This window comes from Zea mays, chromosome 4 (genome assembly GCF_902167145.1).
Source record: "Zea mays cultivar B73 chromosome 4, Zm-B73-REFERENCE-NAM-5.0, whole genome shotgun sequence".
Taxonomy (NCBI): domain Eukaryota; kingdom Viridiplantae; phylum Streptophyta; class Magnoliopsida; order Poales; family Poaceae; genus Zea; species Zea mays.
In genome coordinates, this window is record NC_050099.1 from 237,589,551 (window position 1) to 237,616,428 (window position 26,878).

At 46.8% G+C, this 26,878-nt stretch overlaps 2 protein-coding genes and 1 pseudogene across 2 annotated transcripts; all 3 read left to right on the top strand.

The window, feature by feature from the left end:
• Positions 1–11,215: 11,215 nt before the first annotated feature.
• On the top strand, positions 11,216–15,219 carry LOC103654789 (uncharacterized; annotated as a pseudogene).
• A 296-nt stretch (positions 15,220–15,515) lies between these two features.
• LOC100284128 (early nodulin 93) lies at positions 15,516–19,348 on the top strand. Its single transcript, NM_001157025.2, has 4 exons — positions 15,516–15,714; positions 16,284–16,345; positions 16,853–16,928; positions 18,985–19,348. The coding sequence occupies exons 1-4, from the start codon at positions 15,651–15,653 to the stop codon at positions 19,074–19,076; spliced, it is 294 nt and encodes a 97-aa protein (NP_001150497.1). The 5' UTR covers positions 15,516–15,650; the 3' UTR covers positions 19,077–19,348.
• A 2,458-nt stretch (positions 19,349–21,806) lies between these two features.
• Positions 21,807–26,672, top strand: LOC103654790 (pentatricopeptide repeat-containing protein At1g51965, mitochondrial). The gene is made up of 2 exons (XM_008681607.3): positions 21,807–22,586; positions 24,600–26,672. Exons 1-2 carry the CDS (start codon positions 21,888–21,890, stop codon positions 25,800–25,802), a joined length of 1,902 nt encoding a protein of 633 aa, XP_008679829.1. The 5' UTR covers positions 21,807–21,887; the 3' UTR covers positions 25,803–26,672.
• The last annotated feature ends 206 nt before the right edge of the window (positions 26,673–26,878 follow it).

The window sequence follows — 26,878 nt, forward strand, 5'->3', positions numbered from 1 at the left end:
GGACAACGCCACGATGGCCAAGTCATTCATCATTGCCCTCGAAGGCCCGGCTCTCACCTGGTACACCAGGTTGCCCCCGTTGTCTATCGACTCCTGGAGAAGTCTTCGGGACAAATTTCTGCTCAACTTCCAAGGGTACCGCCCAGACACCGATGCCTTGGCTGAATTGTCACTCTGCAAGCAGCTGGAAAGAGAAACTCTGCGAGCGTACTACCGCAAGTTTCTGACTCTCAAGTCACAACTGCCTTCGGTTGATGACCAAATCGCCATTCACTACGCCATCAGTGGCCTTCGGGCTGGCGTCCTTTATAGCCACTGCATCAGGGATCCACCCAAGAACCTCCAGGAGCTGTATCAGCTGTTCAAAAAATATGCCAGATCTGAAGAGCTCCACCAGCGCAAGGTCGAGTCCCAGATGAAACCCAAAGACCCTCCACAGTCCAGCCGAACGTGGACGAGACCCTCGCAGTCAGACTCCGGTCGGGACGGCCGCAGTCAGCAGCAGGTGCACAACATCGCCAACCAGCACCCCGCTGGTGAGGCCCCTCGCCGCCAAGATTATCCCCCCCAGGGCCGCGGCAATGGAACTCGTGGTCGGGGCCGAGGACGGGCGCAGCAGCCGCGCAGATTTTACTGCTTGTTTCACGGCGAAGACTGCGCGCACCCAACAAGGGACTGCCCGGAAATGAAGGACACCAGAGATAGGATGTCTCGGGAGCAACCAGCCGACAACCCAAGAGTTGTCGCGCACACATATCAACAACTCCCACAACCATACAACCACGACCCCGCTCAGCATCCACCTAACCACGCATACCAACACCACCAGGAGGTACAAATCGTACCTCCCCCACTCCCACCTCCACACCCGCAACAGCCAAACATCCACCACCCAAACCACCCCCAAGCACCAAAACAAGAAGACTTCGCTGATCAGCCGTATCGCGGAGTCATTCACATGATCACTGGGGAGTCCAGCGTCGACTTCGACACAAAGCGACAGAAGAGGGACCACTACCGCAGCATCAACCATGTCGCCGTCACCGGTCCTTTCGTGCAGACGAAGTGGTCCCATGTGCCATTGACCTTCGACGCCAGAGACGTCGACCTGCGCAGCGCACCCCACATCGACGCTATGGTCATCAACTACAGCGTGGCAGGCTAGGACCTGCACAAAGTCCTAGTTAACAACGGTAGCCAGGCGGATATCATTTTCCTCCACGCCTTCGACCGCATGGGCATCAGCCACAACTTGCTTAAACCTTCAGACAACCCACTATATGGCTTCGGCGGCAAGGGCACCTTCCTCGTGGGCAAAATAGAGTTACCCCTCTCCTTCGGTGTAGCACCCAATGCATGAAGTGAGCAAGTCACTTTCGACATCGTCGACATGGTGTACCCGTACAACGCCATAAAGGGTTGGGGCTCCATCAACAAGTTTGAGGCGTCCATTCACGGACTTTACCTGTGCATGAAAATCCCAGGTCCGCAAGGCGCGATCACAGTCTATGGCAACCAGCAGGCCGCGCGCAACATAGAAAGAGACTTCGTTCCAGGGCAAAGGAACGTACACTGCCTCACGACGCAGCGCGAGGTCCCCGAGGCTACCAGCCCAACCGCCAAAGAGCATGAAAAGGCACAACTGCAGAGCAATAATGGGACCAAGACAGTTCCCCTTGACCAGGCAACGCCCAAGCAAATGGTCATCATAAGCGAAGACCTCACTTCACATGACAAGGAGAGACTCATCTCCTGTCTTTCCAAAAATAAGGACGTCTTCGCCTGGTCCGCCCTCGACCTGGTCGGAGTCAGTCGCACCATCATCGAGCACAGCTTGGGCATCGACCCTTCGGTGAGGCCGAAGAAGCAGAGGCTACGCAAGATGTCTGACGAGAAGACAGAAGCCACCAAGGCCGAGGTACACCGCCTACTTGAGGCCAACTTCATCGAGCCAGTCGCCTACCCTACGTGGCTCGCCAACGTAGTCATGGTGCAAAAGAAGAGCGGCAAGTGGCGGATGTGCATCGATTTCACCAGCCTCAACAAGGCCTGCCCCAAGGATAACTTCCCACTGCCTCGGATCGACAAGATCGTCGATAGTGCGGCCGGGTGCGAAGTCATGTCACTCCTTGATTGCTTCTCCAGCTATCACCAAATATACATGAAGGAGGAAGACAAGGCCAGCACCAGTTTCATAACACCCTTCGGCACGTATTGCTTCATCAGAATGCCGGAGGGACTCAAGAACGCTGGGTCCACATTCTCTCGCCTCACCAAAACAGTGCTCGAGAGCCAAGTCGGCAGGAACTTATTTACATATGTGGACGACATCGTCGTCGCCAGCAAAAGCAAAGAGGACCATCTAGCTGACCTCGCAGAAACATTCGCGAACATGCGGGATGCACGACTTCGCCTAAACCCCGAAAAGTGTGTCTTCGGCGTTCGCCAGGGGAAGATACTAGGCTACCTAGTGTCGCACCGCGGGATCGAAGCCAACCCGACCAAGATCCATGCTATCATCAACATGACACCCCCGCAGTCAGCCAGAGACGTACAACGACTGACAGGCAGATTGGCCGCCCTCAATCGATTCATTTCCAAGTCCGCAGAGCGAAGCCTACCTTTCCTCAAAATGCTACGCGGCGCAAAGGACTTTGCATGGGGACCAGAGCAAGCGGCGGCCTTCGCATCTCTAAAGCAGCACCTGTCAGAGCTGGCAACTCTTACAAGCCCCAACCCCTCGCTACCCCTGTTGCTCTACATCGCAGCTTCGCCACACGCGGTCAGCGCAGCACTGGTCCAAGAGCAGGACAGGGAGGGCACAACAAGGCAGTGTCCAGTTTATTACGTCTCCGAAGTACTCACGGCATCCAAATGCAACATGACGGAACTGGAAAAAATCGCCTACGCAGTCGTTATGGCTTCGCGCAAGTTGCGCCACTACTTCGAAGCGTTCAAGGTGCGGGTCACCTCTGACAGGGGACTCGGCGAACTATTCAGAAATCCGGAGGCGTCTGTCCGGATCGCCAAATGGGCAGCCGAGCTCTCCGGCTACCACATCACCTTCGAACCTAGGACAACCATCAAGTCACAAGTCCTGGCAGATTTCATCGTTGACTGGACAAAACCAGCAACGCAGCCGGACACGTCTGTAGAGAAGGTGTGGACCATCCACTGCGACGGCGCATGGTGCCATGCGGGGGCAGGCGCAGCTGCAGTCATTACATCACCAACAGGGGTCAAGCACATATATGCAACACGTCTCAGCTTTGCCTTGGAGTCTGATAGATGCACCAATAATGTAGCAGAGTACAAAGCTGTAATCCTCGGCCTTCGCAAGCTAAGGGCACTTGGTGTCACTACCTGCATAATCAGAACAGACTCCAAAGTGGTTGCCGGCCAAGTCGAGAAAGATTACGCAGCAAAGGACCCCGCACTTATGTAGTATCTCGTGGCTGTCCGCAGTCTCGAGAGACAATTCAAGGGCTTTACCTTGCAGCACGTGGACCGTGCCAAGAATGAGGAGGCCGACGCATTGGCCAAGACAGCCGCCAGAGGCGAGGCCCTGCCCTCCGACGTATTCTACCATGTCATCGGCACGCCAGCCGTCCGCAACCCAGAAGGCCTCCAAATAACCAACGACACCGAAGGCCACCGCATAGTCAACCTCATTATGACCAAAGACTGGTGGGCACCATTAACCCTGTTCCTACAGGGATACTACCATCCAAGCGATATCAACGAGGCCAAGCGCCTCAAACACCAAAGCTGGGACTTTGCACTCATTGAGGGACAACTTTACAAGAAGGGGGTCAGTCAACCCATGCTTAAATGTGTCACCGAGACCGAAGGCGTCCAGATCCTGCGCGAAGTCCACAGTGGAACTTGCGGCTCTCACGCAGGGCCCAGGGCCCTTGCTGCCAAGGTGATCTGTCAAGGCTTCTACTGGCCTGCTATGATATGCATCGCGAATCGGGTGACGAGGTCCTGCGAAGCCTGCCAGAATTTTTCTCCACGCTCGCGAAACCCTTCGCAGTTCACAAAGCTAATCGCCCACACGTGGCCTCTTCAGCGCTGGGGCCTAGACATTGTCGGGTCACTACCCACGACCCAAGGGAACCTCAAGTTCACCTTCGTCGCCGTCGAGTATTTCACCAAGTGGATCGAGGCAAGAGCAGTATCCACGATAACGTCGAAGACTGCCCAGAAATTCTTCTGGCAAAACATTGTTTGCCGGTTCGGAGTCCCGTCCGAGCTCACAGTTGACAATGGCAAACAATTTGACAGCCAAGACTTCAGGGACTTCTGCTTCTCCATTGGCACCAAGCTTGCCTTCGCCTCAATATACCACCCACAATCCAATGGCGTCGTGGAGCGTGCCAACGGCAAGATTTTCACGGCGATCAAGAAAATGCTCCTCGACGACAAGAAGGGTAAATGGGCCGACCTGCTACCTGAAGCAGTCTGGGCACTGAACACGACCGAGTGCCGGGCGATCGGATTCACACCTTTTTGCCTGCTATACGGATCGGAGTCCATGACCCCGCAGGAAATCAAACATGGGTCCCCACGGACAAGTGCTTCAGCCGTCCCCGACGTAGACGAACCAACTTCCAAGGATCTCATCGACGGAGACCGTGTCTTCGCCCTGCAGGCCCCCAACAAATACCAAGCTCAAACAAAAGCATGGCGCGACCACACAGTCATCCCGAGAGAATTCAACGAAGGGGACCTCGTACTCGTCCGGACAACTCGGACAGAGTCATGGGGCAAGCTGGAGCCAAAGTGGGAGGGTCCCTTCATCGTCAAGACAAAGGCGTCCCCCAGCGCGTACAGGCTAACAACGCCATCCGGCGAAGACTTAGAGCATTCCTGGAATATTGACAATCTCCGTAAATTTTTTGTTTGAATACTCAGGGCCAACACGCCCTTGTAATTCACCAAACAGTTTTATCCCGACCTGCACTCTTTTCCTCCCGGGGGGTGAGGTTTTTAATGAGGCGGAGCCATGTAATATACACGCAAAAAATCCCCCGCAAGAAACTAAGCCAATGTCGAAAAAGACCGCTTCGACGGTCTTCGGCATTCGACCACATCGAAGTCACCGCGAGGGGTAGCGCTGACTACCCTCGCGTGCGACACACCGCGCAAAAGTCGCCTACGGGTGCAGCCGGACTAGCACAATAAGTGCACAAAATCGAAGTCTTCGCGAAAAGACTCTCCGTGCAAAAGTCGCCTAAGGGTGCAGCCGGATTCTCCGTGCAAAAGTCGCCTACGGGTGCAGCCGGACTAGCACAATAAGTGCACAAAATCGAAGTCTTCACCAAAAGACTCTCCGTGCAAAAGTCGCCTAAGGGTGCAGCCGGATTCTCCGTGCAAAAGTCGCCTACGGGTGCAGCCGGACTAGCACAATAAGTGCGCAAAATCGAAGTCTTCGCCAAAAGACTCTCCGTGCAAAATTCGCCTAAGGGTGCAGCCAGATTCTCCATGCAAAAGTCGCCTACGGGTGCAGCCGGACTAGCACAATAAGTGCACAAAATCGAAGTCTTCGCCAAAAGACTCTTCATGCAAAAAGTCGCCTAAGGGTGCAGCCCCCCCGGACTAGCTCAATAAGTACGCACAATCGAATACTTTCCCAAAAAGACCCCGCGCACAAGTCGCCTACGGGCGCGGCCGGATCAACGAAGGCACGCAACCTCATACAAATTACAGTTACATACATACAGCGAGGGCATCACACATTATATTGGCTCAACCTTCCGGATGATACCCATATCCCTGTAGTTGAGCAGCATTATCCTCAATTCCTCACCCTCAAAAAGACTTCGCAGCTCCCCCTCACCTACACTCGCCCCAGTCAGCGAGGACAACAATTCCCGTTTGCCAGTCTCGTCCACACGAAGACGACCACCCTCCATCTCACCATGATGACGCCTATCACTTTGCGACAACTCACTCACTCTCTGTTTCGCCACCGCCCTTCGCCGCCTACGCCCAGCACTCGCACCCGGAAGACCTTCAGCATCCATCACGCGCGGAGAAGTCTCCGCTGTAGCCACGTCCAATGCCGCAAAATAATCCAAGTCCTCATCCAAAGACTCTTTTGTCCACACAATCGAACTCCTAGAATCATCAGACTCAAAAAACTTAGACACAGAATCATCAGAATCGCCTTCAGCAATCACGGTCGAAGCCGCCACAAAATTAGCATTGTCAGTAGCGGTTGCGTGCGCAGGCCCAAAACCCTGAACCAGCGCAGCAACCAAGGTTCAGTAACACACAGACAAAATTTACAAACCCCCCAGCACCTATTTAGCCACCTGCGAAGGCCCGGCCGCGGTCGTGGGGTCTTCGGCTGCCGGCTCAGCCACCACCTTCAAAGCATCTTCGGCCGTCGGCGCAGGGGCCGACGCAGGGTCTTCACCGGCCACCGTGGGCACGGGTGCAGCCGAGGAGCTTTCACCGGCATCCAGGGGCGGCACCGGGTTGACCTCCATAGCCTCGGGCGGCGCGCCGACCAAAGCTCCAAGGTCCTCAACGTCCTCGGCATGCGCCATCTGCAACAACAACACTCATTCAGCAAAAAACCACACACACCCACACACATAACCACACATAAAAAGTAACCTTTACCTGCTCTATCGCCCGGTCGGACCGCTCCCTGATCGCCTCCCGACCGTGTGGACCCCACATCCTATCAAAGAGTGCCCCCGCTGACTGCTTCATCACAGGGTCTTCGACCTTGTAAATTTCACGTTCAAAGTTCTCATCTGATTGGTCGAAGACCTCGTAGTGCCTGCAGCCCTCGCGGGACAATGCATTCACGGCCCCCTCGCAGGTGACGAGGGAGGCGAAGGACATGAAACCCTCCATAATGGTCGGGAGCACCAGCAGCTCCTCCTGCAACCATTCGAGGAAGCGAAGGCCTGCTTCTCGGTCGGGTACTTCGAAGTCAGCAGTCCGCGCACCCAGCTCACGGTACGCGTCCATGAACTGTGCGTGCGTCCGCTCAACTTCCGAGTGCGTCGAGGCCTCGGCTTTGTCCACGCGGCTGCGCAAGGCGTTGAACCTTGCCTCCAGCTCCTCAGCGCGTTGACTGGCGAGACTGCTCTCCGCCCGCGCCACTTTGGCCTCCGCTCACGCAGTCTGCGCTTCAGTGATGGCCTGATTCGCCTCCCTCCTCTCCTCCGCCAGCTGGCGCCGGAGGTCCGTCTTCTCGGCCTCCATGGCGGCAACTTTCTCCGCCAGCCTGCGGTTTTTACTTTCCGCAGCCGACTTCTCCCGGACAGCATCCGCATGCTGCGCCCAAAGCCTCTCGACTTCGGCAGCCACGTCCGCAGTCAGGACACCCGACGCCACTCGGTCGACGAAGTCGGCCGCCTGACAAAAGCACATGAGACCCAAACCCTCATGAAAACAACAAACATCGAAGTCCAGCTCGACTTACTTGACTTAGCTGCTGCGACAGCTGCTGCGACGCCTCCCTTAGCCACTGGGACATGGAGCCCACCACGTCCTTGGCGGCAGCGGCTGACAGAATCTCGCTGCTCACGTAGAAAGCGGCCCACGGGTCTTGTGCGGCACCCTTCGCCCGGACCACCGCCGTTGGCGACGTGGTTGCCGCCGAAGGCGGGACAACAACCAATTGCCCCTCACCCGACCCTACAACATATCACCGGTCAAAGAACTAGCAAAAAAAACTTACCAACAAAATAGTCCTCGACACTGATGTTCGTGCCGAAGTCGGCAACACGTCTCCCTGGCGAAGGCAACTCCCGTCTTTTCGCGGGTTCGCCCGGGGGAGGCTTGATTCCGCCAGAGGCGGCAGTCTTCGCGCTCGCCGACGCCTTGCTAGGTCCGGGTACAACCGGTTTTGCAGCCGGCACCGGCTTGCTACTACCGGAGGCAGCAGCACTCTTCGCACTCCCCCGCGCCCTCTTCGCCTCGCGCCTAGGATCTGCGATCCTGACGACCGCCCGGTGCTTCTACTTAGTGTCTTGACGATCCTTGTTCATCACTGCCGACACAACAGCAGCAATATTTCGTCCGTAAGGAAACACCTTTAAGTCACGAGCCATGCGAGATGTAACGAAGTCTTCGCCAGCCGCGCAGGGGATCAGAACATTCTTGGGCCATCGACCCTCGGTAACCTCCAGCATCCGCGCCGAAGACTCCCGGAGCTCGAGCGAAGACATCCTTCCCCCGAGGGCTGCGCACGTCCCCATCAACTCCATAGCAAAACTATCGGAGACCCCCAGTCCCCCCACTGCAGTACCTAATTTTCTCTTCTTAGTGGCCGGGGCAGCCACCTGCGAAGGCTCTTCCTTGGTCACGCCCATCGGTTTTTTCCCGCGGCGGTCGGCGGCGTCTTCCCCGGGATAACCACCGTATGGCAAGCCGTTCAATTCGAAGACCTGATTCAATCTATCGTTGGCCTCACGGATATCCCAGCTCCGCAGACCCTCTGTCTTCAGCACATAGCGCCCCACGATCCTCGCCGCACCGTCTTCCGCCTCACGCACGAATGCGGCGGGATCCCGACCATGCAATTCCAACGCGAAGGCCGGACTTCGCACCCGCTGCCCGCCCCGGGAAGGCATCTCGCGAGGGCATACTTCACCCAGCGCCCAGCCATGTGCCAAGGGCGATACCCCATAACCGATAAATTCCTCCACTAAATCGCGCTCGCTACTCACGCGGGCAGCGCACCGAAGGGCTCCCTCGTCTTCATCATCCTCCGTCACCTCAAACTACGGGTACGCCACATAATAATGGGAGCACATGACAGCCACGAGAGTCCTGGATGGTCTTCAACTGCGCCTTCGGAAACGTAAAACCAGAAATCCCACCAGTTGCCCCACTTATTGCGGGCGCAGGGAACCAACTCCACGACTTCCATCGAAGTCTTACCGGTCCTCGGCGTAAACGTGCACGATCCAAATTGTGCAATCTCATGTCTAATTTTCCTCTTCTGCCAATGCAGACAGTAATGTTTTGCGAAGACCTCCACAGAGGGCTGACCACCATACGAAGTCGTCGCCCACACATACTTCGCCAGGGCCACCACGACATTCGGCGTCAGCTGGTGGACCTGGACCTCGAATCTCCGCAGGACCTCCGCCACGATGTGCAGGCAGACGAAGGCCAGCGGTGAAAAACGCCTCAAAAACGACCAACTCACCTTCTGGCTCGGGGACCTCCTTCGCCCCCGGGACACGCCCCACTCCGCTGCCAAAATATCCAAGCTGTTGCATATCCTGAACGTGGACCGAGGAAATCCGCGACACGCCAAACTCCACTGTATCACCAGGATGTAACTCCTCCGCCGCCATGTTGCTCAAAGTGTCCTCGGACGATGCGCCGGCCGGCGGTGTATTTGCAGCAGATGAGGAAGAGGACGACATGGCTACGTACCGTCGGTGGCGGCGGGCAGTCTGCTTGACACGGGCCAGGTCTCCAATGAGCAGGAGCAAGGAGGGCAGGCGAGCGGACGAACGATTTAAAAAGGAGGCTAGGGTTTTGCGGCGCGCAGAAAGAGAACCTGACCCGCGCCGCCCCGCCCCCCTTTTTATACACAGGACGCGACGCTTCGGGAAACCCGCAGTCCAACAGTATCACGTCCATTAACGGTCACATCAAAAACCCCCGCGGAACCACTTCGAGCGAGGGCAGCGTCTCCACCATCTAGCGATGTCTTCGACACCAGATGACTTAGTCGAACTAGTCCCTCGGAGGGCAAATGTTGGGGCGAAGGCGAAGACGCTACCCTTCGCTCGATGCCTTCGCCAATCTCGCTGCACCAACGGAGGCGAAACGACCGGCGGGTTCCACCCTTCGTCCACTATGCTGCAAGACAAAGGCCTACGACGAGGTCGCCCCCGTCCCGCGTCCTCGTCGAACACGAAGGCCCACGTGGAATTCAGCCCATTGTAACAGGCCCCGCGCGTCTGAGTGTGTTACGGGCCTGATTTGTAAGGGCTTTTCTGTAATGACAGTCTGTAACCCCACTTATGGGAATATTCCGGGTATAACCTAGGCGCCTGAGGGCACATGCGTCCTTGCTCTTAGACGTTGGGCACTCAGGCACCTATAAATACCCCCGTACAGTGCCCTTGAGAGGCTAGATCAACAGAGCAATTGTCATCTCAAGCTAAAACCTTGTTTGCATTCCTCTTATTCTCCCGTTGGATCATCTTGCCCAGGAGCGCAAGTTCCAACATGAGCCATTTCATTTTGTGTTTGGCAAGTATAACAGAATTGTTCCAATTTTTATTTGGTTAAAGAGTGGAATAGAGCGGAGCCGCTCCGTTTATTGTTTGGTTGGAGAGCCATATGACTCTTGAGTGGAGGAGAGGGATGAGAGCGCTCGCGTCTGCGAGAGCGCTCACATCCGATCATTTTGGTGCAGCGAGAACATCCCAAATATTTGATATTTATAGACCTCAGGAGCCGCTCCGCTCTCCTCTATGGTAACCAAACATCAAAAAAATAAGAATGAAGCCGTTCCATTTTTCTCCGCTCCTCAACCAAACACACACTTAGTCGTTGTCTATTCAATCACCCCTAAAGAAAAGTTTGGAAAGGCTCTCGGTGGGTCTTCCCTAATATGCAAGCAGATATTAGGTACAAACGTGCAAGCAATTTTTTTGTTTGTTAGATCTAAATCCAACGATAGAATCCAACACTAGATATAATTGTGGTTTGTTAGAGAGTTTTTTTATAAAGCTAAACTATATGGTGGTGGAAGGGTTTAAGTGCTAAATATGATATACCGTTGGATCTAGATTTAACGGAGTAAAATGTCTGCTTGCACGCTTGTACCTAGTATCTGGTTACATATTAGTCGTCGTTGTTTGAATGTACTAATTTAATAGTTAGAGAGTGTTTGAATGCATTAAAGATAATAGTTAATGACTAAAATTAGCTAGAGACATCAAAACACCATACCTAATAGTTCAACTATTAGCTATTTTAGTAAATTAGCTACTAGTTAACTAACTATTTGTTAGCTAGCTAATTCTACTAGTATATTTTTAGCTAACTAACTATTAGCGCTAACACTCTTTAGTCTAATCTTAATAATCTAAGTTATTAAAACTTGAAGCCTTTCGGAGCCACCTCCGCGCTTCCGGGTACGGGCGTACGGCGTCAGTCTCGCCTGCGACGCGTGGTGGGATCGTATCTAAAAATTTCATCCACTAGAGTTGTGGAAGATGTCATGTCTGGTGCCCTCTCTCTCCTCCCATGCTGCACTGCTGCTCCATACGACGCTACCTCCTGCCCACCGCGCCCGTGGCCCCTGCTTGGCGAGTTGCCGGCCTCCACACGTCCATGTCGCCGCGCTCTCTTCTTTGTGATTGCCCCGCTCGCCTCCTCCACCACCGGCCCAACCAACCTCGCCGCCTCCCTCTGCCTCCCCTCCCTCCTCCCGCCGCCGCAGCACGCAGCTCTGCCGGTTTTCACGACTTGGAGCAGATCTGCTACGCCACCGCCACGTAGACCAACTTGGAGGAGGGACCCCGTCCGAATCCGATTCCCATCCCGTCCGAATCTCCCTTCCCGCTCGTGGACGAGATGACCTTGTGTTGCCTCTCCCGCGCAGGCGTCAGATCTCCAGGACAAGTTTGAGGCCAACCGCCACGTGGTAAGGCCGCCTCCTGCTGATCCCTTTTCACACACCTCCTCTTCCCATTCGGCTGTCAGTGGGGAGTGAATTCACGAGTTACATTTGGTGATGATGGTCTCTATGTGGTGCCGTGATTGTGAGCTAGAACAAATTTTTTCTATCATGTTTAATTGTTATCTACATTTGGAGTGGACATATGGCCTTTTATGCTTAGAACGAGTTTTTCTATTATGTATATTGGCATGGCATAGTCTCTTCTTCATTAATATCGCTATTGTATAAATGCATTTAGTTTTTTACATACACTTTTGCTTTTTATATTGGTTATATTTTCATTGTTGTTGAACTGGCAATGTAGGATGTTGACCTTGAGGAGAAGGTTGATGTGATAATATCAGAATGGATGGGCTATATGTTTCTCTACGAGGTTTATATTCCAATGCTATCTCTTTTCATTGCATTCAACGTGCTCCTACTTCTATCAGTTCTTAATTCTTCTACTTTTTTGTAGAGTATGATGTCGTCTTCGGTTTAGATTGTTAGGTTTTCTGCTAATGTGATTTACTTTCCTGGAACTGATGGGTTTAGTTTTTTCTGTTAATTGTAATGCAGGTTGTTGCACCTATCAAGATGACTTTCCATATGTAAAACAATCACTTTTTCCCTTCTACATGTACAAGTCTGACTCTTAGTCAGTTGCCTCCACTTAATGCAGATACAATTAGTGCCTTCTTCGCTTCAAGTTCTCTGGAGAGCGTATCTAATTTTAGTTTCTACGAGTATTTGTCTTTTGTCATAGACACATGTACATTGATGTGGCCGGTTGGGAGATTGTATCTTGCGGTCCTGCCAACCCTAATCATGCCAAACACTTAAGAAGGAGGTATTAGTATAGAGAGTTGTGTACCTCTCCAATTTCCTAGCAGGTTTATGCAAGATTTTTCTCCCTCCTGTAATATCTGTCTTTTCTTTTAATGTGATTTATGACCTATTTGGTGGATTTTTATTCTTCTTTTTTGGCTGTGACTCGGGCGAATTTCTTGAGGGGTTTTGGTGATGGAACATGTGAGAAGACTTCATAACCATCAATTGAATTAATCCCCACAAGCGCCTCTGGTTTTGGTTTCCCCAAAACTTCCCCATAGGGTTCCCGAATTTCTTTAAATTTGTGTTATTAGTTTGATACTTTGAGATATTTGGTAAAATGGTCCGACATTAGGTTTGTGAGTGACTCAAATCTTGTGCATGTTAGATTTGTTTTGTTTTGATTTGACATCTTCAGGGAAATATGAACAACAATATGCTATATATCATTCCTGAAACTATAACTCCGTTCTCTAAAGGTCTGTATTTGTGCTGCTGATCTGTGTACTTGTGTTTCTCTAGGGAATCAATTGATAGCTATAATTTTTTTAGTGACAACAACAAGTAATTGATAGACAGGAAGCTAATTGTCTATGGGTCCTGTTCACTTGCAAGTTTTATAGTTGCCTTTTTTATTTCATCAGCCTAAGCTAAATTGTCTATTGCAACTTGTGTGCTTGTCTATGGATGGAAGCAATAATTCAGTAGTAGCTTGTGTAATCTCTGTTTCCACATATTTTAGAGACATTTGTGCTTTGGCAACTCGCAGGTGTAGCACTAAGCGTTGACTCTGAGTTATGTGATTTTCTTGCAATAGTACTAATTCACTCATAGTATAACATGCCAAGATTCCATCCTCATTAGAACATTTTGTTAATATTTCTTTTTGTAGTAATATATAAGGGTCTTTAAAAGAAAAAATGTTTTTGTTAACACCTATGTTTCGAGAGAGAGAGAGAGAGAAAATAAAGAACAAGTACTTGTCTGTCTTTGCTGAAAACAGTACAAGTTTTGGTGCAAATTGGGTTTATTAAAACCCGGTGCGAAATTAGCCCCATTTGTTACTTGTGATGTAATAATCTGCTGCAGCTATAAGTTGGATCATGTTTTACTAAAAGATGAAGCATGCTTATTCATGGTCTGAGTATGTGAAGTGCATACCAAATTTCTAACTAGGTCATCAAGGTAGGAAGTGGAGTTTTTGCATGTCTGTATTTTTTTGGGTTCTTGCTATAGTGTATAGTCCTGTTGTTTCGGTGCTTTAGTTGCACTTTTATTTGTGAAACATGTAAAACAGGCTGACAATCTGAATAATGAGTTCATAATCAGTGTCTTCTTCATTACAGAGAGGAAGGAAAGAGTTTTCCTTCCCCTCCACTTCCAAAAATCTAAAATAGAATAGAATAGAATAGATGGGAGTACATTAGATTAGGAATAAATTAATAAGTGAGTTTTAGCCAGGGTTGACTTTCTCGGACCAGGATCACTGAGTTTCGGTAATTTTTTTGGTTTTCGGTACTCATCGAAAAATTAATTTTGGTCCAGTTTTAAATAGATTCTGTTTCAAAATATAAAATACAAAAGTCAAACTTTGGTCCACAAAACGAAATTCGGATCAATGTAAACAAAATTGTGAACCCTGGTTTCAGCTGATGTTAGGCCCAGACGAGGAATCATTTCCCAGAACCTTTTCCTTTTCCTACTAATTTTTAACTAAAATCAGTGACTCTCATGTCGTTGTTCAGGGGTGCGGCTCCAGCAGCAGCAGAAATTTCGTAAGTAATGCTTTTATTGGTATGGACAAAAAAGTTAATGTCTGCTCCCCAAATTCCTGAACTTCTTTTCTTACTATATATATTACAGGTTTTTGTGGACTCCAAAGCATATGATTGGGCTGTTATTACCAGGTATATGAACAACAGATACATGCACACTTGTGATTGGGTATGTTTGAATTATCTGTTTATTTTGTTAGCTAATCAGTTCAGACTTCAGCTTATTTGAAGCTAAGTCGTCGTAGGTTTTTTGTCCATAGTTCTTCTGAATGGTTGCTTTTGCTAGATTGGATGATACCCCAGGTATAGAAAGAGGACCCGAATCTCCATCTACATGGAAGTCTCCTTGGTATATCGATATGCGCAAGCACTTTTAGGTAAATTCGTTCCTTCTACTTTGCATCCCATCCTTGGCCAGTGACTACCACAAGTTCGGTATTCTCTACATGAGTTTGGAATGATCTCATGCACTGCAGGAAATTCTGATTCATGTCATGGCAGATAAGGTACTTCCCAAAAAAACCTTATCAATTGAGCCAGTCCATGTGATAGATTTGAGATTGAACTTTTCAAGGTATCTAAATCTATACTTGCTACCTTCTTGACATTGCCAAGCTCATTACTTAACTCTGAAACAAATTATGTTCCCATCTCTGAATACCTTCCCTTTCTATTCCACTGAGCTTACCTGAAGCCTTTGGTCCTTGTGATCTCTCCATCTCTTGGACAACAAAGTGCACGAGGGTTGTCTCCCTGTCAGCTCCACGCATATCTGACAGTTTCAATAGTGCGTCAAGTCTGAAAACATTTGTCCCTCCTCTTATAGTTCCAGCATTCATTCTAGCTTACAGGCTACAAACTGTGTTATCTAAGTATCAGTGTACACAATATCTTTTGATGACCCAGAATTGTATTCTATTCCATGACTAACTTTGGGCTACCACTTTCTTCATTTAGCTAAGTCTGGTGCCTTTACTATATGACTCAACCATTTACTTTTATCTGGAGTTATTTCTATACATTAAAGTCTACTTGAGGTGATGTTTCTATACTTGTGCTAGCTGAAGTTAATATATGAGTGCTATAGCGCCCGATAGGGCGCTCTTTATTCTAGTAATAATAAAGTGTGGCGGCTAAGGGGGCCTGTGCCGTCGTTTAGTCCTCATGACATGAGCTGTACAGGTTCGTTCCGATCCGTGTCCGACCTTGCCACTCGCTCACCGGCCACCGTCACCATCACAAGGAGAAACAAATTCTTCTATTTTAGCTCTAGCTCGCTCGCCATCCCCTGCCCGGCTGCTGCCCCCAACGGAACGACGGCCAGAGGAAGCTAGCAGAGTCGAGAGAGAGAGAGAGAGAGAGAGAGAGAGAGAGAGAGAGAGAGCATGGCTGGCAGGAGTTTCCTGATTCGGTCCCCCAAGGAGGAGGAGTCCGACGCCGCCGTCAGAGGTAGAATGCGTCAACTCTTTCCCTCGTCGACTCTCGTTTCCCCCCTTGCGCCGTCAGCTATCCCGGTCCATTATCGGTACGAATTCTGGGAGATCTCCGAATTCGGGATAGATAAATTTGTTGTGCTCGCGCAAGGGGGTTTGGCAAATGAGGGCCGTGCAAATCTAGAAGCCCCAGCCTGGGGGCGGGTGGTTGGCCTCTGACTCTGGGGATGTCGCGGACCCAAAGACGGATTTTTGTTCTGGTTTCGATCCCCATTGCCCCCCCCGCGAGGCTTCATTTTTCTTCCCCTTTGTCTTGACGGCCTTAAGTTAAGCGGGTGTGTTTCAGTGATTATTATTAGTATACATCTGCACTGACATGGTACGTTTCTTGATCCGCAGTTCCTTGTGAATTGAACTATTTAATTTCTCTCTGATATCTCAGCACACCTGCAGTTGAACCAGCGGCTCACAGTGTCAGAGTGTGTGTTTGGGTGGGGGTAGTGGGTTATTGGCATGGCGGAATCAGCCACTGAGTTCTGTTTATTTTGGCTGCTATGTTAATTTCTAGAGTTTTTCCTGTTACAGAAGCTGTACTGCTGGGAGCAAAGAACGCCGCAATAGCTGGTACTGTGGTTGCAGTTCCCACGGTGCGTAATTGTTTCACTGTTATCAGTAGTATATAGTTTATGTGCTCTTCCTCCCAATATGTTAGTGAACATGCTTAAGGTATATCATCATTTCGTTTTTTTGGGGAAAATATGTCATCATTTTGGTATCCTTGCTTTTTTTAGGATCCATTCCATCAGCCGTCATGTCTCCTCTTATAATTTAATATGAACATTAAAATTCTAATACAGCAGCAGCAACGAGAACAACAAAGTCTTTTAGTCCCAAACAAGTTGTGTAGGCTAGACCTTTAGAGTTGAAACCCAGCGGAATCCACAAACAAGGTTTAGGCACGTGGATAGCTGTTTTCGTTTTGCTTTTATTTAAGACTAAATCTTTAGGTATATTCAATGAACATCGAAATTCTAATGGCTGAAAAAAACTAGCTACCCTTCTACATTCTTTTGCCCTTATGTTTAAGTATGGTGTGATTTGGATCGTTACCTGCTTATGGTTCTGATCTACATGATTTTTTTTTTCTGGTGCAGTTGGTTGGCTGCCGTGTCCTTCCTTGGGCTAAGGCGAATCTCAACTACACTGCACAAGCACTCATTATATCTGCAGGTACCGTTCTACTTAAAACTAGTTGAGCTAATGTAGCTGGCTGAAGACAATTGTCATATAGTTGGATCGTAATGTTGAATTTGTTTATATGGTAGCTTTAATATTGGGCCTAAGAAATGGAATTCTGTGAATATTTTAGTGAGTTGTTTTGCTACAGCTCCTGTTTGATGGATACCCACATTTTTTGCGATATAATGTGAAGGTACATATATAACCAAATGGAACATGATGCCTGTTTCTTGGATATGCTGAAAGACACTCTGATGTCTGAATCTGTATCATGTTGGTTCAGATTTTCAACTTCTCACGCTAAGAAATCCATGAACTCAGTCATTAGATGCTTTTCCCCTATTTACAGCTTGCATTGTAACAACTATCTTATTCTCTCCTTTTTAGAGCATGAATCAGATGTTCTAAGACTTACCTGGCCCCTATTTCAAAGAACATCCCTAAAGTTTTTTACTTGGACCCAATCACCCAATCCTCTATGATTCACGAACCCTTTTTTGTTTGTTCAACCTCTTAGCAAATGTGTCATTTCAGTTCTCTGTCTAATTGAAATTTGATCTATTTTGGTTTACAAGTTACATGAACTTACATTTGGTTTGCATTGCATGCCAAACCTTGAGAAATGTTATGTGTCATGCATGAGTGAAGTTTGGCATTATTGATTAGAAGGAAAGCATATTGCTTCCAGCTTACATATGAATGATTTTCAATGATCATATCAGAATAAAGTAGGACATTCTTCTTTCTCTGATGTTGTTAGGAGGGAACACAAGAACATGAGTTATGGTGATGAACTGATTACTGATGAATTATGGCACGTTTGTGTTTGTGTGACTAGTAAGACAGATGAAATGCCACTATTTGGAAAAGAATGCACGTGATGGTGTAGACCGTTGCTCGAAGATATGTGCACTCCTCTCTTTTCGATAGCTCCCAAGGAATGAGTAGGTTCTGGTGCACTGGTGTGTGAAAAACATTACTTAGAAACTGGTAAAATTATAGACGAGTCTAGGCTCTGGTGCACTGCAGGCGGAAAACGATTAAGTGAGATCTTGCCCATGAGCTGATTTCATTCTGAGATATCTTTCTGGTTGGCCAAGCCCTCCTTGGATAGGCTTCTTTTCTACATAACTTAAGTACTTTAACTTAAAAACAATGGGTGTCAAGTGAGGTTTTGTTTCACTTTTTTGTCAAGTAAAGTAAGTAGCTTTAAATGTGTCGTCAGATTACTGATTATATCATATGCCACATAAGGCACGGAAGTCACGTCAACTAAGTTGGATTGTTTGTCCTGCATGATTAAAATGCAAATCAAAGCTTTAGCATAGCATCGATAATAAATGAAATAAGTTGTATTATTTGTTCTGTCTGTCCGGAGGTTATTTGTTGTAGGGCTTCTGCTATAATGTATTCAAATTATGCTGTTGAAGTGAAGTATTTGCACAAGTATAGATTGACATGTAACTCTGTTTGTTTCCCCCTTCTTTCTTTTGTTTTATTCCTCTTTAAGTTCTAGTGAGTCTGGATGACTATATATGTTGTGTTCCAATGAGGCCAGGCAACTTTCTTGTTTTCAGAGTGAACTTGGACAACATAAAGTGCTATAGTTTAAAACTTTAAATTAACAAATTTACTGGTTCAATGGTAGTTTGGTATATGAAGTGACCATCATGGACTATTGATTTTCTGAAGTGTTAACAGTTTTACCAACATGATCCAACGGTAGTTTGTTCTGTGCTTCTGCATCTCAGAAGCCAACAGCAGAAACAAACAGCCTACCTCTTGTAGAAGCACGCCGAGACTTGCATCTGCTTTACCATGCCTCTGTAACCTGTAATAGTAAAGGTTGATTTTGCATCTCGAAAAATGATGGTATGATTTTACTAGAAAGCATGCTTCTGGAGACGCCATAGGTCGCAGTTGCTGCGCTGCAGCTTGGCAAGTGCTGCACCTGCTGTTCGGCTAGCTGATTGCTAGCAGCATTAGCTACAGCACTGCTGCTGAAACGATCAGCCGAACACTGAAATTTTACTGGTTTGTTTGACAGCCTGTATTGCTGGCTTCTTCATCACTGCTGACAAAACCATTCTACGGAACGCACGACAAAACACCATCGGGAAGCTTGACAAGTCAACCTGATGCAGAGATGTAGCTGAAGCTGAAAAGGTTCTCTGGTTGCCGCGGCGGTTGATAGGGTGTCTTTTGCCCCATATGCAGTGGCACCATTTCTCTTCGTGGACAAGTAATTTTTGGGTGTTTGGCTATTCAAACCAGAGGTTGTTCTGTAATGACTTGTCTAACTGATGGACCCAACTATTGTATCCAGTTTACTCCGAATTTGAATCAGAATAAAAGGTGGTTCTATATGTTCGTAGACATGGCTTAGACCCTTGTTCTGAACATTCACTTGACCTGGAATTTGTGATGCTAAAGAACGGGGATTAGCGATGTGATTTCTTTCTAATTACCGAATAGAGACTAGACAGAGCAGGTTAATGTTGGATAAGGTATGAGTGACTTTTAATCAATGAGTGGCTGTTTTAATCATTTAATTGGTAGAGTTTTGGCAAGAACAAGGGGATGCAAGGAGAAGTTTCTTAGCATGTGAGGAAAAGGAGGTGTTAATAAAAAGAACGTATCTAATGCACATGAAATTTTAGTGCACATGATGTACATATTAAATCATCACCACTCATTTTAGATCTAACGTCTGTAGTTGTTTGGTATATTTGTTAAAGACATCTTCTGACGTGGTGGGTTGTAGTGGTGGAAAGTGTTATTTGTAAATTACAATGATCAACCAGAGACGTTAAATCTGAGATGAATAGTGGCGATTTAATATGTGCATCATGTGCACAAAGCTTTCATGTGCACTGGATATGTGCTCGTTAATAAAATCTATAGCTCAAACCATATTGGTATATGTGATGATGATTTTTAAATTCTAAATAAATATCGGTAAATAGATCACAGATGCCATATCTCAGCACTGATGGAGCAACGCGGAGGAACACAAACTATTCAGTGGCAAGCTTGGTGAAAATTATGTATTCTGAAGAATAAAGGTGGTATGGGGTTCAGGGATCTCTACATTTTTAACCTGGTAATACTCGTCAAAAAGTCTGGAGGCTGCTATGCGAGACACTTTTGGAGTGTTTGGTTTGAGGAATTATATAGTTCATCATCTTCTCACTCCTTATTTTTTTTGTTTGGTTTGTGGAATGGAGTGAGTTAATCCATCACCAGTTCATTCCTCATAGTTAATTGTTTAGTACTAATATGTGGAATGGAGGCATCCCACCAAATTTGAGAAATGAACCCATGATGCACCACTTCATTTTGAATATAGTGATTCATCAAACCAAATACCTCATTTATGTTGTGCCCACATCCAAACTGATTTTTGAATTGAAACGATACGAAACTGATTAATTGGCTGATAAGACCGATAAATTGATTATTGGATTGATAAATCGGTAGCACGTGCGAAGAAACCGAACCACTTGACATTTGGCAAATAAAGTATATTGAGGTCATAAAATTTAAACAAAAGATGACCCAAATGTTATCACAAGTTAAAAGATTTGAAGTTAAAAGGGTAAAAAAAATCCTCAAAACCTAGCTACTAGAGGCCACCGGTTTATCTCTACCTGGGACCGATTAATCGGCTAGCAGGGGCGGCTAATCGGTAAAATCGACCGATTTTATTTCTTCAAAACTTGTTTGATTTTTAGTTTAAAATCCGTAGCATGTTTTTAAATTTGGTTTCAGTGAAAAGTCTTAAAACGATCCATAGTATTTATAGGAAAACTGGCATCAAATCTGTTCAAAATTTATAAAGTATCCCAAATTCAAATGGGTAACCCGATGATATGACCAAACCGGTCGGGACCAATTACCAATTAATCGGCTGGTTAGCCGAATTTATCGACCGGTTTAGTGACCCTTGGTTGTACCTAGGTATTAAGATCTCGCTATTATCCAAATGGAGAAATACTCAATGCAAAGATGGAGTGCTAGTTCTTTTAGTTGGCAAAGTATTTTAGTGCTTATTTGGTTAGGAATGAATTGAGAAGTATTGAAGAGGATTAAATCGATTACTATTCAATTTTGAATAGAAGACTTAGGGCCTGTTTGGTTCAGCTTTTTTCTGACCAGCTTTTCTGAAAATCTGGCTGTGAGGAGAATCTGGCTGTGGGGGAATCTGAGTATTATTACGATTACGTGTGGAGGAAGATAAAGTTGTTCATAGGGCTCAGGATCTAGAAAGTGACGGATTCCTACTATTACAACGACTCAACCGATTATATGTTTATGTTGATTTTGGATGGTTTTTGCCCCAACGAATTTTATAGAAGCTGGCTGAAAAGCTGAGCGTTTGGCAGTCCGCAGCAGATTTTGGTGGCCAGAAGCTGCCAGAAGCCGAAACAAACAGGGCCTTAAATCCTCCTTGATCCCCTTCATTCCCTGTCAAACCGAACACAGAGCGGGCATGGAATGTTTCAAAAATGAGTGTATATATAGAGCATTGGTGATGCAACCAAAATAAATATAAATATTTCGGATGACTACTAGATCCCTAAGCCAGAACCTAAAAAATTCAGACACCAATAAAAAATAAGTTGTTGAGGTCGGTTGTGAGCTTATAAACCTAGCTACTGGACCATGGAACGAGGACTTGATAAAAAAAATTAAGTCATATTTGGTCTTTGCCTAATTTGTCATATTTTACTAAACTTTTCTAGCTCATTTTACTGAACTTTTCTGGCTAAAGGTTATTCTTCAATTCAGACAATTAACTTTAAGTAAAGTGTGGCGCAGCTAGGCAGTTAACTTTATTCTCCCAGACCTTTGCGAAATCCACATGTAAATGAACATGCAGAAACTGAGAGAGGGTTCAGTTCAGTTCAGCTTCAGTCGCCCCTAAACCCCAATCCACGCCGGCCCAAAATGCCCCGCCGCCTAGCTACGACCTACGCCGGCCGCATCGCCGCCGCGACGCCGTCCCCCTCGGGCCCTTCCATCACCGTCACCGTCTCGCCGACACCGGCCCCCACCCCTCTTGACACGCGCGGATATTCCCTACCGCGCCGCCACCTCATCTGCGCCGTTGCCCGAATCCTCCGCTCCCCGGTGTCACACACCCCGCTGCTTGACCTCGATGACTACCTCCGCTCTCTCCGCCTCACTCTCACCACCGCGGAGGCTTCTGAGGTCATGAAGGCGCTCGCCCCCGACACCTCTCTCGCGCTCAGCTTCTTCCGCTTCGCCGCCACCTCCCTCCCCGGCTTCCGGCACGATGCCTTCTCCTATAACCGCATCCTGGTCCTCCTCTTCAGCAACCGCGCCGATCCCGCCGAGGCCATGCGGCTCATCGCGGAGATGGAGCGCGACGGCGTGCCCGGCAACATCTCCACCGTGAATTTGCTGGTCGGGATGGGCGTGGAGGTGGGGAGGTGCCTGGACCTGGCAAGTAAGTGGGGGCTCAGGCTGAACGGGTACACCTACAAGTGCCTTGTGCAGGCGCATCTGAGGAGTCGGGAGGTGTGGAAGGGGTTCGAGGTATATGAGAAGATGCGGAGGAAGGGCTACAAGCTGGACATATTTGCATATAACATGCTGCTTAATGCGCTTGCCAAGGCTGGAATGGTATGATAATGATCATAAATTTATATATTTAGTGATATATTTTGTCATGCTGGGCTAACTTTAGGAAGTAGGAATGGTTGTGTTAAAAAATGTTGTTGGTATGCTTAATTTTGATCACATGACCAGAGCATATTAGGAATCACGAGTATGAGAGATACCTTCCTCAAATATTTCCTGAGGACAAAATTTGCGCTACTTAGATGGTACTTGCACAGTATGTAAAGATGAGCTTCTACTGTCTGGTCTAAGGTGGTTGGTACACTAGTTGATGTTATATGAATGAATTAACAGTTTATCTGATTATGGATTCCAGCTACTCTTGTGCTGGGAGACACCATTTAGGGTTGATTTGGTGACAAGGGGATCCCGGGAGGATCGGAGGAGATTGAGGGAGAAATAAACTAATTTCCCTCTCAATCCCCTCCGATCCTCCCGGGATCCCGGGTCACCAAATCAACCCTTAATGTTTACATGGGCACTTGCATGTCTGAAAGAATTCAAACTTGTAGAAAAGCTTGTTTCTGCTGCAATTGTTTTCCACAAATTGTTGATTGTTAGGGTGTTGCTACTCGCTACATATAGATGTCCTTGATATGTTTGAGTTACTGGTGTGGGGGAATCTGTATAAAAGTCATGTTATATATTCTTTGCCCTGCTCTACTGTCATCCGGAACTGCAGTCCTTTGTGTCACAAAAGAAACACGGCACCATGATACTAAATTGCTTGCTTTAAACTCTAGGCGTATTGCGAGGCCGATGAGGATGGGTCAGACGGTTCCTAGTGAGGTCAGGATGCATGGGAAGGCTGCCATCTGGGTAAGGAGCGTGGGGAGAGGCGTGTGCCTGTGCTCCTGAAATGGTGCAGGCGGCGCAGTGGCACTTGTGAATCCTGTCTGTCCGCCCCAATCTAGTGCAACCGAATGGATAAGGAGATGGTGGAACTTCTGTAATTTTCAGCAAAACAAAGCAATAGGTGAAGGTGTTGGCTCCCTGAATTGGTGCGAAACCCACCCAAACAATGTTTTGGCCACCACCGAAGGAAATGCATATCATTTCCACTCTGATTCCAGCGGCAGTATTCCCATTAGGAGTCATTTCTTACGATTCTGATGAAAAACGGTACTGAACGGCCCCTAAGTCCCAATAGAGGAATATTAGAAGTAGTCAAAATTACAGCATATGGCAATACTAATATCATGTATTCTTAAAATGAACAGAAGGTTTTAGTTAATCATTACATTTAATGACATAAAATCACAAAGAAGTGTATACATGATGAAGATATAAAGAAGACACATGAAGATAAATTTTCATTAAGTTTTTATATCAGATGAAATGGATACCATTAATCATCCCATCATTCTTTATCATGGTCCAAATTACTATCTTAATATTTTGATTACCATTAGAATCATCCACAATGTCACTTGAACCATCCACATAGCAAACAGCAGCCTAACAACAGTAATAGCGGCTTGCAATAGCGACCACTAAGTTCCAACACACACTATCTTTAGTCCACTACCTTGTAGCGGTAGAGGTAGAGGGCTGCTACGGCTATAGTGGACACTATTGCAGGTGCTACCAATGCTGTTTAGAGGGTGTTTGAATGCACTAGAACTAATAGTTAGTTGACTAAAATTTGTTAGTGGAATTAGCTAGCTAACAAATAGCTACCTAACTATTAACTAATTTACCAAAAATAGCTAATAGCTGAACTATTAGCTAGGGTGTTTGGATGTCTCAACTAATTTTACCCACTAACTATTAGCTCTAGTGCATTCAAACACCCCCTTAGTACTAATGCTTACAGGTGGGCCATGGGCTAACTTGCTTTGACATGGTCTAATAGTAAAGGAGGTTGAGTTGATGTTGTACCATGAGTCATCATTTTAGTCCTTTGGCAGCAGTAAAATTTTGTTTCTAGAAACCCTGAATTTTTGTTCCTTCCCAAGAAAAGTTTGGACCTAACTGCATATAATCTATTGACAAGTAGGAATTTGTTTCATGCAGGTTGACCAAGCTTACCAAGTCTTTGAAGATATGAAACAAAACTACTGTGATCCAGATGCATACACATACACTATACTAATTAGAATGTCTGGAAAGGCTGGGAAGACCACTAAATTTGTCTCATTGTTGGAGGAAATGGTGTCCGAAGGATGTGTTCTTAATCTGATTGCTTATAATACTGTTATTGAGGCTCTTGGTAAGAACAAGATGGTTGACGAGGCGATTTTTATGCTTTCTAAAATGATTGAGAGTGACTGTCGGCCCAATCAATTCACATATAGCATTATGCTGGATGTTTTATCAACAGGGGGACAACTCCACAGGTTGAATGAGATTCTAGATATTTGTAGTGGATGTCTGAATAGGCCAGTTTATTCTTATTTGATCAAGGCACTCTGCAAATCTGGTCATGCAAGTGAGGCTCATAGTGTATTCTGCCGTATGTGGAATTCCCATGAAAAAGGAGACCGGTATGCTTTTGTATCAATGCTTGAGGCACTATGCAATGCAGAAAAGACAACAGAGGCTATTGATCTACTGCATATGATGCCTGAAAAGGGGATTACTACAGATGTTGGAATGTATAATATGATATTTTCTGCTCTTGGGAAGCTGAAGCAGGTGTCTTTCATGAGCAGCCTCTATGATACGATGAGAGCCAATGGTGTTGTTCCTGATGTTTTCACGTACAATATTATGATTTCAAGTTTTGGTAGGGTTGGCTTAGTTGATAAGGCATCTGAACTTTTTGAGGAAATGGAGGATGGCAGTTGCAAGCCTGATGTCGTCACCTATAATTCTATGATAAATTGTCTTGGGAAAAATGGAGATCTCGATGAAGCCCACATGCTTTTCAAAGATATGCAAGAGAAAGGATATGATCCTGATGTCTTCACTTACAGCATATTGATTGAGTGCTTTGGGAAATCCAATAAGGTTGATATGGCATGCAGCTTGTTTGATGAGATGGTTGCACAGGGGTGCATTCCTAATATTGTAACCTATAACATTTTACTAGACTGTTTAGAGAGACGAGGGAAGACAACAGAAGCTCATAAATTTTATGAAACTCTGAAGCAACAGGGATTGACTCCAGACTCGATAACTTACTCAATACTTGAGAGATTGGAAAGTAGATCTCAACGAACAGTAAGAATACGTAAACCAAGCCGGAATACAGGCTGGGTTATAAGTCCAGTGTGATAACCTACCCTGGATCTTTCAGTTGCATACCTCCGGTGTAGTGGGGCTGAGGACAAATAGTCTGTATGCATTATGCAAACTTGCAAGTATATTGCTGGTCAATAATGTCAGCAAGTGACTACTCAATTACCGTGAAAACAATATAGTAGTCCTGACTCATCAGAATTATATGTATATAATAGTATTGCATGGCTGCTGATATTTGATATCTTGGTTCTGAACAATTCGTGGAAGATGGACATCTTGAGAACAGGTAAAAACATCTCTACTTTGTCATCGTATTAGAGGAATGATTTCAAGATGTGAGGATCTATCTTTGGAAGCTCAGAGTTAGTACCTAGATTCATATTTGTTAAAACCAGATCAGGCCAGCAGTTTAGCTCGGAAAAGATGGAACCAGAGAACCAGTTAGTTCTGGCTGCAGTTTTGGTCTTTGGATCATTTTTTATGCATCTAAAAAACTAAGGCTGGTGTGGGTCATAGATGGAAGGTTGTGTACTTATGTGCACCGCGGAAGGGAATTATGAAGAAGACACGTTCCATTTTCTCTTTGTGCAACATCGCTGTAGCCTTGGCAGTTCCTTTACTTATGTGAATGTGAATGTATGTGAGAACTGTTCCTGTTCAGATGAAACATAACCTTCTCCTTAATCTGCCAACAAGCTTTAGCATAGCAAAGTACTCTTTTATTAAATCTTTTGATGTATACAATTGTACATTAGCCTAGGAAAAAGTTCTCCTTGAATAGTGGAAAGGAGTTGTGCGATCAGCAAGCGTATTCGTAACACTGTTCGATTTGCTTTCATATGATTTGTTGTTAAGTAAGGTGTTATGAGAAATGACTTTGCCCTCAGTGCACTATTTGTTCAACTACCTAGCATGGCAGTATCCATTATTTTTGTGAGGTGCCGCCGTCTATGTCACCAATGAGGTGTCGATCTAGAGTAATCAAATCATATTCCTTCGACAGAATTTTTTGTTTGCAAAGACAAAGATATGCTTCAAGTTTTGAGAAGTTGTGAATAATTTTCTAGTCCATCATGCTATGGATGAATTTTTCTTGGGTTATGATCTGT